General features: G+C 40.6%; 1 protein-coding gene across 1 annotated transcript in view; it reads right to left on the bottom strand.

Annotated features, from left to right (window-relative positions):
- Window positions 1–3928, bottom strand: part of LOC134527478 (protein-associating with the carboxyl-terminal domain of ezrin) — a 95123-nt gene extending 91195 nt beyond the window's left edge. The window contains exon 1 of the mRNA XM_063360180.1: window positions 3475–3928. Within this exon, the coding sequence (XP_063216250.1) occupies window positions 3475–3663 (189 nt within the window). The 5' untranslated portion in view covers window positions 3664–3928. The remainder of the gene's footprint in view (window positions 1–3474) is intronic.
- Window positions 3929–12501: the final 8573 nt, after the last annotated feature.

The following is a 12501-nucleotide window of genomic DNA, read 5'->3' as shown; positions in this document are numbered from 1 at the left end:
TACCTTCCAAAACTCAGTAAAATTACAAATTGCAATGCTGGCAGGCTTGATGCCAGTATATCCCCTCCCCCAATCACAACAAAATGCCAGATCAACATGGGTTTTGTCAAGTAATACTATGTTCCTGCAACACCTGGGCACAGCATGCACCGCAATGTAGATAATTGCACTCTATATTTCACCCGTTTCATCAATGTCACCATTCAGAAGTGCTACCCTAGGCTACGCTACAATAGAACAACTCTACAATACCTCTCCGAACAAAGGAGAGTAGCTGTGTCAAGTGACACCATGTCCTGAAGCATGATTGTTTACAAGGGTATCAAGATCCATAGAGTTGCTGAACAGAATCATCGCACTCCAGACTACTCTGCCATTTCGGTGTGCTATCTAAGGCTACACTACACTACAGAGACTCTGCAACACCCCTCTGTGCTAATGATACCTATCTGCAGTATGAAGCCACAATGCAAACATATAAGTGAAGTCATCACACATTATAATGAACCTGTTGCGATAACCTTGCCAACCCTGAGTGCTATCCAGGGCTACACTACATCAGAGACTCATCAACAAATCACAGTGCTAACGAGTGGAGCTGTGCCTGGTGATAACACCATTCCTAAAGTACAAAGGCAACAGGAGAACTAAGAAGCAGGTATGTCATCAGCTTCCAGATTGCTCCTGTTTCGTCAATCTTGCAGAACCAGAGAGCTACACAGGATGACTCCGCATCACCTCTCTGTGCTCGTAAGTGGAGCTGTGTCTAGCAATACGATTTACGATTTTTGCAGAAAGAAGACAAACATATTAAAGTGCAGGGAATTGCTGAATGGGAGTCGACATACTTAAGATTTCAAATAGTTTCATCATGCTTATGTCCTGGAATGCTATTCTGGGTTGTTTACACTACAGTGACTCTGCAACACAGCTGAGATATAACTAATATATAGTAAAATATATGAAGTAATACTAGAATAATTGAACAATGTTTACGTAAGACATGTTAAGAATGCGCTAAATTTTCAAAAAATTCTGTAGATTTAGTTCTCAAACCTCTTCAATTGTGGTGAACTTTTTCCCACTTAATGGGACCATAAACCTATAAATGCAATTATATTGTTGTACCTAACAAAAAAAGTGTTTGCGTGGAGTCCACAGTGACAGAACTGAAACATATTATTAGGGATAGATAAATACTTTTTTTTTTTAATTCAACAAGAGATAATAATTGAGATTATTTAGTTAGATGCGGGGTATGAACTCAAATGAAAAAAACAAACAATCCAATTGAACATAAATTACACTTATAAAGTCTATCTCACAAGCCTATTTGCCCTTTTGACATTTCAAATTACGGTGTTCAAATTACACTTATGAAGTTAAACTCTTAAATTTATAAGTCCTTTTTTACATTTTCAATCATACTATTTACATAAAAATTAATGATAGGTACTTGTTAATTTCACAAATCAATAACTCTTTTCTACCATAATAAATACATTGCAGATACTTGAAATAACATAAAAGAAATATGGTAGCATCAAATGTTAGCCATTACGAAAACTGAGGAGTCGACAAACACAAGCAGTGTTACGAGAATTCCGTAGCATCATTGCTACATCATTTCTAACTCTCCCTTGCCATCTCCTCTTCCTGCTGTTACAACTAGCATATAGCATGCTACGCCACGTACCTTGCCGTTTTCCCATTCGACCGCTAGAGCATGTGATAGAGTAGCGTCACCACTGAGACACTATCCTCTACCAGTTCCCCAACCAAGTACCCAACTATTCCCCTCGTACGATCATAATTTTTGTAACGCTCGATAATTGTAGACCTCTCAGTAAAAAAGTTCCACTTCAAAATTTGATTATCAAATTTTTTTTGCCTTTGTTTCGCGGCGCCCGTCCGTCTTCAATATTTGCACAGGATTGATGCCTATAATTTGATGCCGTGGGTAATTTATCTTCAGTATCGTATTCTATACAAAATTAAAAGGCACGTATATAAGTCTACCTAATATTATAATAATAATAATAATAATAATAATAATAATAATAATAATAATAATAATACACCTGCAATTGGGCATCTGCCCGGTGGAAAGGAGTTCCCACCCCCCAAATACCCTAACTCCTCCCCCATCTGGAGCCTCCTTCGTAAGGTTCCTTCCCTCCTCCCACATCCAGTGTCCTCCCGTCAAGCTCGTTCCACTCTCGCCCCGTCCTCACAAGGAATACCTGCCTTCCTCTCTCTGTCCGTCTCCATTCCCTCTGAATCTTCCACTCATGATCCCTCCTTCCTTGATACAGCCCTCTGTTCAACCTAGCTCCCAGCTTTCCCCAGCCCCCCCCCCCCCTTCCCACGAATTACTTCATGCATTCTCACTAGCCTTTCTACTTTCATCCTTTTTTGCAGCGTGTCCCACCCCAGCTCCTTCATCATCACCGATGGTCTGTGTGTTTCCTCTATCCTGCCTTCGCCTTCCCTTCTCCTCCACATATCTGTCACCCATCTCGCTGCCTTGTGCTGCACCCTCTCAAACTCCTCAATTTCTTTCTCCACATAGGGGTCCCACACCGCCGCGGCATATTCCAACACTGGCCTTACCAATGTCGCGTACGCCTTTTCCTTAACTTTCCTACCTGTCCCTTTCAGTGTCCTGCTAAGCAGCCCCAATCCCCTCCTGCCCTTCTTCACCACCTTCTTGTCCTGGTTTCCCCACCCCAAGTCGCTCTACAGGATCACTCCCAGGTACTTATAATCCTCAGCTTCCTGGATCACCTGTACCTTCCAGTAGTAAACTTTTCCCTCCACCCTTCTCTTCCTCGTGAACCTCACCACCTTTGTTTTCCCTACGTTTATTCCCATTTCATTTTCTCTCGACCAGCACTCCAGTTTCTCCAAGTCCTCCCCACAGTTTCATAGAGCACACAATCATCCGCAAACAACCGCAGCCTAATTTTCAACTCCTCCCCTACATCATTCATCATGATCAGGAAGAGCAGAGTCCCATGACACTTCCTTGTGGTACACCTGACGTCACATTTCCCTCTTCTGACCATTCATTACCCACACCCACTCGCTGGATCCTGTCCCTCAAGAAGTCCCCTGTCCAATTTACCACCCTCCTGTCCTCTATCAACCCCTCCACCTTTTCCATCACCCTCCTGTGCGGCACCCTGTCAAACGCCTTCTCAAAATCTATAAAAATAGAGTCTACCTGCTTTCCTTCATCTACTGACTCCACTAAGTCCTCCAGCAGCCCCGCCATCTGCGTTTCACAGGAGTAACCCTAAGTTAGCTTCATTAAAGGAAATAAATTTTTCAAAACAAGCATGCTATGTACCCTGTTCAAACCCCCAATATTCCTGCGCGTGAACCGTAAGACTGTAGTGATGGTAGACGTTATCACAGTATTACGGCATCTCGATATGACTAGGTCACTTTATATGAAATCAATAAACATACCTTGGCACTTTTCTTCAATAAATCATTTTCAAGTTTACCCAAATCATCGTTTAATACAGGTCCAATGAATATTGACAAGGAAGAATTTTCAGCGTTAACAGTAGCAGAATAATGTGTCCAGCAGTCAGTTACATGGACAGGTTTTTCATCAACGTCTATGCCTGAAAGCTGGCTGTTGCCACTTCCCATTGTTTTTTTGGTGCTCTGGTTACTCTCTACACGTCATCATAATTTAAACAAAGTCTTAAATTATAAACCAAAATATTGACACGTAATACCAGTTCGCACGCCTCCCGACAAACCGGGTAAAATGTAAACAACTGATATAGATACGGGTAAGTGTAGATCAGAATTTCACCCAGTAAATTTTTTTACAGCGATTGTACCGCTCAATGTGCCTAAGAAATAGTACTAGATTCAATAAGGAGGTTGGATTTCGTGTCTTCACATCAAGGGATCAGCCACATCCGTAACACGGCCTAGGTAGTGTGGACAATTTTTTCTCGTTCTGCTCTGCAAACATAGGTCACGTTGGATGTTCTACAAATTATATTGGCGCTTATCTAGCATGGTTTTTAATGGTAGTTTGCTAATATAAAATGTGAAAATACTAAATTGTGTGTAATTTGGTTCCCCTATAGAACAAAACTGAATTAAATAAAGTAATGCCGTTCATTTTAAAACAATAACTATACAAAATTTATTGTATTCGTGCAAAGACAAATTTTCCATAAAGGTTAATGCACAAAGTATGATAGGTGGAGTTAAATTAGTGGTAAATTACATTTTTATATCAAATGATCTTGAAAAATAGGCAAAATGTACTTTAAATAAAGTCATGACATTTAAATAAGGTTTTACTTTTAATGGCATTCCAAATTATAACAAATTTCTTTGTAGGGTACAGATGCAAATTACATGTTACTACTAAATTTTAAGTGCTAAAATTTACAAAGTTTCATATAGTGACTAAAGTATCATACATTGCAACATGAATTTATGTATGTGTGTGTGTAAGTTGTCCATTTCCAAACAGGTGATGCTACCCGCAGGTGTTCCTCTCGTCGCACAGGCCAGAAGTGTGTGCGAAAAACGTGCCCATGTGCACAGCGTAATGCAGGTGTGAGCAGTGCGCGAACGCTACAAGGATAGCGCCACTACCGACTACATTGACAATATTACTCCGCCACTTTCTACGTTATGACGCTTCTAAGTTGTGTGGTTCTGCATTGCGTGTTTCTAAGTTACGTGTTTATAAGTTATGACAGTTCTAAGTTGTGTGTTTCTAACTTGTGATAGTTTTAAGTTATAACTTTCTACGTTACAATGTTTCTAAGTTGTGTGGTTCTGTGTTGCATGTTTCTAAGTTATGACAGTTCTAAGTTGTGTGTTTCTAACTTGTGATAGTTATAAGTTATGACTTTCTACGTTACAACGTTTCTTAGTTGTGTGGTTCTGCGTTGCGTGTTTCTAAGTTATGTGTTTCTAAGTTATGACAGTTCTAAGTTGTGTGTTTCTGGGTTATGATAGTTCTAAGTTGTGACTTTCTACGTTATGATGTTTCTAAGTTGTGGGGTTCTGCATTGCATGTTTCTAAGTTACGTGTTTCTAAGTTATGACAGTTCTAAGTTGTATGTTTCTAAGTTGTGATAGTTCTAAGTTGTGACTTTCTACATTATGACGTTTCTAAGTTGTGTGGATCTTGAATTGTTAATATTCCGTTGTGTGTTTGTGGCGAAGGTTTTCATACAGTCTTTCATGCAGTCCCTACATAGTTCTCACTTTTCCCGCTAGATGGAGATGAATACCTAACCATCTTTACCACTAGTGCTTTCTATTGGTTACTTTAAATAGGTACTACATTTTTATAAACTTTTTTTATTAACTATGGAATTTCCACACAGTACGTACGTACATTTAACAAAGAACATCTGTGAGAAATAAATTTTATGTATTATTAATTGTAGAATAGTAAAAAATTAGCTTATCTCCAATTGAAACACAAAGTTTAACTATGATATAAAAAATAGCCTACATTATTTGAAGCGCAAACTAACAAAAAATTACTTCAACTGAATTAAAAAAATATGGTTAACATCCAATTACCAATATGATGGAAATAACGGCCATTTAAATTAGCTAGTAATGCCTAAAACTTGACGGGTAGTTTTGATTGCATGGTTTTAAAACTGGGAACAATACCATTGGTTTATTCTTTGTAACAGTGAACACCAAATAACTCTTCGTGTTTTTAAACTGCGTAATTAAAACAAATATTTTAAATTTATATGTTATTTCGTTTAATTGATAAAGCTCCGTGTTACATTTTTATTTCGTCAATCACCAACTAAAGTTACATTTGATCAAGCTATGTGGCCATCTTTTCCCAACTGTCCACAAGTCTCCAATGCGGCCAATGTTACAGACTTAAATATCCCACACTCCTCCCCCACATAACCATTTGGAAGAAGAATAGGTATATAAACCAATACTAAAAAGAAAGTAAAAATACACTAGAGAACACAAACCAGTCACTCACGCCTACATTACAAAGAGTATAACAAACGAATACATTGTTTCCAACAAATGTCCTACACTGCAGATAACACACTATACATCAGTAACCGTCTTTGGTACTCTGTCTCTCATCGGGTACCTACGATCCTTAACAGTGCTGTTGCCGAGTGAAGACGCCTCTACAGGAAATCCTTTGAATTGCTCGTCCTCCATTTTGCCTGCATATGACGTACTGCTGTTTCCTAAAACCTGTTGGTCCGTACCGCTGTCACTGTCAAGCACACTCTTCCCCCTTCCTATTTCACGACTCTCACTGACCATTGTAGCTGGACGGAACCGCTTGAAGAAGGCACTACCATTCGCACCAGTAACCATCCCTGGTGTAACACGCTTTACTTTCCCAGCAGTATCACGGACCTTGGCAGTGACTGACTCTGAGGGAGTTCTCACACCCTGAGGCGCTACTACAGCCCAAGTACTCGTGTCACTGTCTACGCCGTGCTGGTCGAAGGGTGGCACAAATGTCTGAAATGGGGAAAATAATCTGATCTGATCAAGATGACGATGGAAAACACCTCCTCCAATACCATTTACCCTGTAAGTGAGCGGACCCAGTTGGTCAACTATGATGCCTCGATCCCACTTGTTCTCTCCGCGCCCATAGACTCGAAAATTCACTGCACTGCCAGGCGCAAAAGTGTCCGACCTGCACCGAGGTGAAGAAGCAGTAGGTGGTTGGTGGGTAGCAACCGTGGCTGCTATGGAAGGCGTAACCAGGGAGAGTCTACTTTCGCAATACCCTGCCAAACATCAAACTGCTGGGACACTCTCCAGTAACAGCATGAGGCATCGTCCTGTAGCTCAGAAGGAACCTAGGGAGTGCCACCTCCATTGGCACCCCAGAGTGTAGAATGGCTTTGATCTTCTGCTTGAACGTCTTGACCATGTTCTCAGCTTGCCCGTTGGTTGCTGGGTGGTATGGTGGGGAAAATGTGTGTCTTATGGCATTCTGACGGCAGAAATGTTGAAACTCTTCCGATACAAACTGGGGGCCATTATCCGATACAAGCCGCTCCGGGAGGCCATGTGTTGCAAACCACCCACACAATTTTTGATAACTGCTGTGCTGCTAGTACTTGTGAGTTCACACACTTCAGGCCACTTAGAGTAGCTGTCCACTAACACCAAGAAGTTCTTTCCCAGAAAGGGACCAGCAATGTCCACATGTACTCTATGCCATGGCTCGCCAGGCCATACCCATGGCAGAATGATAGACTTATCAGGCATAGACTTCAACCGCAAACACGACTCACATGATGTTGTGACCTTTTCCAATGTATCATTTAACTTCGGCCACCAAACGTAAGACTGTGCTAGAGCTTTCATTTTACACACCCCAAAATGGCTGGAATGCAATTCCTGCAAAATTTTACTCTGTAGAGACAACGGCACGACCACTCTGTGGCCCCACATCAGCACTCCCTGCTCAAGCGTCAATTCCAGCCTTCTTGTGTAAAACGGTTTCAAAGCCTCTTCAACCTCTGATGGCCAGCCATCACGAACGCACAACAATACTTTGCTCAAAACCTGGTCACGGTCTGTAGCAATCCTAATGGCTTGTGCCGTCACTGGTAAAAACTCAGCCTTTGCAACGTGCAGATATGAAAACTCTTCTGAAACCTCTACCCGGTGCAACGGCAGCCTGGAAAGGGCATCTGCATTGGAGTTTGCTGAACCTCTCACATACTGTACCTCATAGTCAAATCCTTGCGACAAAACAGCCCAGCGCTCTAGGCGATTTGCAGCCAATTGAGGAATGCCGCAATTGTTGCCAAATATGTGCGTTAGGGGCTGGTGACCAGTAACTAGGCAGAACTTCCGCCCATACACATACTGGAAGAATTTCTTGATGCCAAAAACAATTGCCAAGGCTTCCCTATCTAACTGCGAATAGTTCTTCTCGGCTTTTGACAATGTACGAGAAACAAATGCAATTGGTTTCTCTGAGCCATCTAGATACACATTACTGATCACCGCCCCGAGGCCATATGGGGAAGCATCACACGCCATCTTGATAGGCAACTCAGGGTCATAGTGGGCCAGTACAGTAGATGAAACAATTAAATCCTTGAGCTGCTTGAAGGCAACGTCGCACTGCGAGGTCCAACTCCAACGACATCCTTTCTTCAAAAGCCCATGCAAGGGTGCGAGGATTGTAGAGAGGTTAGGTAAGAACCGAGCATAATAGTTTACCAACCCCAGCCATGCGCGCAGCTGCCTAAGATCTTGCGGAACTGGTGCACCCACAACTGCACTGACCTTATCGCCGCAAGTATGTAGCCCCTCTTTGTCAATAGTGTGACCAAAAATGTTACTGAAGGCTGAAAGATTTTACACTTCTTCGTATTTACCTTGAGACCATATATGTCTAGATGCTGGAATACTGTACCCAGGTTTTTCCAGTGCTGCTCCCTTGTCGGACCAGTAACCAGAACGTCATCTTGAAAGAAAACCACTCCGTCTAGGCCTTGAAGGACCTGCTCCATTGTACGCTGAAAAATGGCCGGACAGGACACAATTCCGAATGGTAGTCTGCTGTATCTGAAAAGACCCCTGTGTGTATTGATTGTGCACAATTCTTGAGATGCCTCATCTAACTTTAACTGCTGGAATACCTGAGACAAATCTACTGTAGAAAATTCCTCACCACCCTTCAACTTTGCAAACAGCTCTTCCACCGTGGGTAGTGGGTAATACTCTGCTACTAATCCAGGATTTACAGTTATTTTAAAATCAGCACATATGCGTACACTGCCATCACTTTTTGCCACTGGCACAATCGGTGTAGCCCATTTACTGAATGTTACGGGGTGCAGAATGTGCAGCCCTAACAGTCTGTCTAGCTCTGTGTCCACCTTGCTTTTAAGTGCGAACGCAAGGGTCCTGGCAGGCAAAAACACAGGAGGAACATGTTCCTTTAGTCGTAAGGAGACCAGCCCACCAGTAAATGTTCCCAGGCTCTCATCAAAAACCAGTGGATATCGCCTTACCAAGCTGTTAAACAACTCCCCCTTTTGCTTCTGTGATGTCTCGATATGATACAAGTGCGGTCGTGGTAAATGTAAAGCATCATACCAGTATCTCCCTAGCAAGGGTGGACCACCATTTGGTACTATAAAAAGATCTAATTCTGCAGTCTCAGGCTGTCCCTTTACTTTCACGGGCACCCTCAACGTACCATACGGACTCATCACCTCATTTGTATAAGACTTCAATCTGACATTGGTAGGCCTCAAGGGATGGGTAGCAAACAATTGTTTGTAGGTATGTTCTGATATGGCGGATATAGCAGCACCGCTGTCCACTTCCATGTCTAACTGTACTTCCCCAACCAAAACAGGCATTACCCATGGCTTTGGTTTTGTTCCAGTTGATATACAAAACACTGATGTGAACTCACCTTCCCACCGATCTACGAAGCCAACTTGGTTCTCTGCACCATCATGTACCACAAAGTTGTGTGCTCTCGACTCACCCTTCTTTGACATCGCTTGATTTGGACACATGTGCTGAAAATGACCCAGCTGTTTACAATTGTTGCACCTATAACTCTTAAATTTACAGTCTTTCACCACATGGTTAGCCCTACCACAGCAAAAGCATTTCACTGTTCCTAACCCTTTTTCACCTACCTTCCTGGGCCTAAACTTGTCTACATTTACGGCCTCGGTCACTGGAGGCGTCTGACAAGGTACCTCACTAACCTTCAAATCTGCCACACCTAAATATGCATTATCCATAGCCGCTTCATATGCAGCTGCAAGTGCTACGGCATTCTCAAACGTGATGTCTTCTGGTTCCAAGTATAACCTATGTGTTATATGTTTATCTCTTACCCCGACCACAAATTGGTCACGCAAAGCCGAGTCTAAAAACGTCCCAAAATTACAATACCTGGTTAATTTCCGTAACCCAACCACAAAGTCAGAAATTGTTTCGCTATCTTGTTGCACACGCTTGTGGAAATTGTGCCGTTCAGCTATGACCGATGGCTTGGGAGAATAATGATCACTCAACAACTTCAAAAGTTCCCTGTAACTCACGTCCTGAGGTTTCTTTGGTTCGCACAAATTCCGTAACACTTTGTATGTTTCTTTGCCTAATGACGATATCAAAATTGCGCGCCGCTTCTCTTGGTCCTCTTCTTTATCACTGACGCCATTGGCAATAAAGCACTCTTCTAGCCGCTCAGCGTACGATTCCCACGAATCCTCGCTGCAAACAAAATTTTCCACTTTGAAACCTCCCATTTTAACAACGCTGAATAAACAGATTATTCTTTCCGGCACAACATCCCATCCTCGTCGCCATGTGTTACATTTTTATTTCGTCAATCACCAACTAAAGTTACATTTGATCAAGCTATGTGGCCAACTTTTCCCAACTGTCCACAAGTCTCCAATGCGGCCAATGTTACAGACTTAAATATCCCACACTCCGCTTTATTGGTCATTTGTGAAACGGAAAATTTAATTCACAGTCCAATGTTCAATAGTAATGTTTGTTCGCTGAAGTATTACGTGTAATAAAATGCATTAATGACTATGGCTAGTCGACGTCTTATAGAAAATGCATAATCATCCCATACAACAAAGAAAGTTAGCCAATAAATTCACAGTGAAACATTTTTTTAAGTTTTCGTTATGTGCAATTCACAGTTAAATAGTATTATATTTTAGTTTAAAATTGGTGTAATAAATACACACTTAGCAGACTTACGGGTCTATCTTTAGAAAAAAAGTTTGAAATCATCATATTTCATATGCTTGTTTTTGTATATGTAAATTTTATTATTTACTGCAGGGCTTTATAATCATGCAAATTTAAAATATATACTTCATAGTTCAATGGTTTCATTACACGTTACAAGAATTACTTCAACAATTTTTTATTTGTTAGTAAATCATCTAGAGTTTGTGTTGTAGGCCAATGGAAATGAGAAAAAAATCTTAGCGACATAGTTTTGTACACTTCAAACGGATTGTCGAATAGAGTTTGATCGTGTATTGGATAATCAAGAAAACAATGCCAAAAACACGTACAAACTTTATGAGTTTCTGTTTCGAAATTATATTTGATACTGCTGTAGCGACCAGCCATCCTCTCTTATTTTAACTCAATAACGTTAATATTTATTTTTTTATATACTTTGCTTCTGGTTCTCTCCCTTTTCTTGATCTTTGTCTGTTGTGCCAACAATCAGCCTTCCTGTGACCTACTTTTCCACACCCTTAACATTTGATCTTAAATGTCACTTCACTGCTTGGATAGGTTTCATGGTTCGTTTATTCCTTTTTCATTTCTTCTTCCAAAAGTCGGCACTTGACAAACTCCATAGTTATGTCTTGTTTCATAGTTTCAATAACAGTTATCACTGTGCTGTAATTTTCCCCCATTGTTATCAATAGGTGACAAATCTTGTCTGTTTCGTCCAATTTGGCCCCTGCATTTTCCAAGTCGCGAACGAGTCCATCAAAGCGAAGGAAATGTTCTTCCAATTTCATGTGGCGTTCGTATTTGAGAGAAAGTAATTTTTTCTTTAGGTATAGTTTGCTGAAAACAATTTTCCTTTCGAACACATCTTCAAGCGATTTGAGCATATCTTTAGAATGTTTTGCATCTTTTACTAAATCTAAATACTTATCTGGTAAGCATTGCACTATGACCGATTTTGCTTTTGCATCTTTGATGAGGAATTCCTTTTTTTTTTCTTTTTTTTTCATTGATGTCTTCGAGCTTCGTTTCAGTCGTTTGTGGTAGTTGCTTCTCATCCAAAACTAACCTTACTCTGAATTTCCAATTCCCGATCCTACTGTTATCTGAGAGAATGGGCAGGACCGTTTGCTGTGTACCTGTAGCCATCTTGTGCACTGTTGCTTCTTCTTTGCAGGCGAGTACTACATATTAATAACACTTGCCACATTTAATGTGCCCCTTCATTATAATATGTGCGATTTACGGTGACTGGGCCCATAACTTCTTAAAGTTATCCTTTAAAGGTGATCATAATTTAAGCAAACTTAATCTTTACTTTTCTTCCTTTATTATACAACAACATACGGCCGCCATACTATTTACTACTTCCTTTTCTTGCGCCCAGTGAGCCACTGTTACCAATCACATATAAACAAATAAAGATAAACACATACATTCAAATCCTAACAAGTTATAAAAAATATTTAATATTTTTTTTTGTTTCAATGTGTAATAATGTGTATTTTATGTGGCATAAATGTGTAACTGGTGGTTTGATTTTTTTAAAACACTGATTTTAAAATTATTTTAGCATTTGTTTGTATTTTTACCTCAATGGATTCTTGTATGAAATATTATGATTTTTTTCCTAAATGTTTAATTCCTTATGTAAAACCTCAGTAATAAAGTTTATTATTAACCAAAATGATTTATATTGTCATGCCGTCCCTCTTGCCTGCCCTGAAAAGATGATAA

This window comes from Bacillus rossius, chromosome 1 (assembly GCF_032445375.1).
Source record: "Bacillus rossius redtenbacheri isolate Brsri chromosome 1, Brsri_v3, whole genome shotgun sequence".
NCBI lineage: Eukaryota > Metazoa > Arthropoda > Insecta > Phasmatodea > Bacillidae > Bacillus > Bacillus rossius.
The sequence above is the reverse complement of the archived record's forward strand: the minus strand, read 5'-3'. Positions and strand labels throughout refer to the sequence as shown.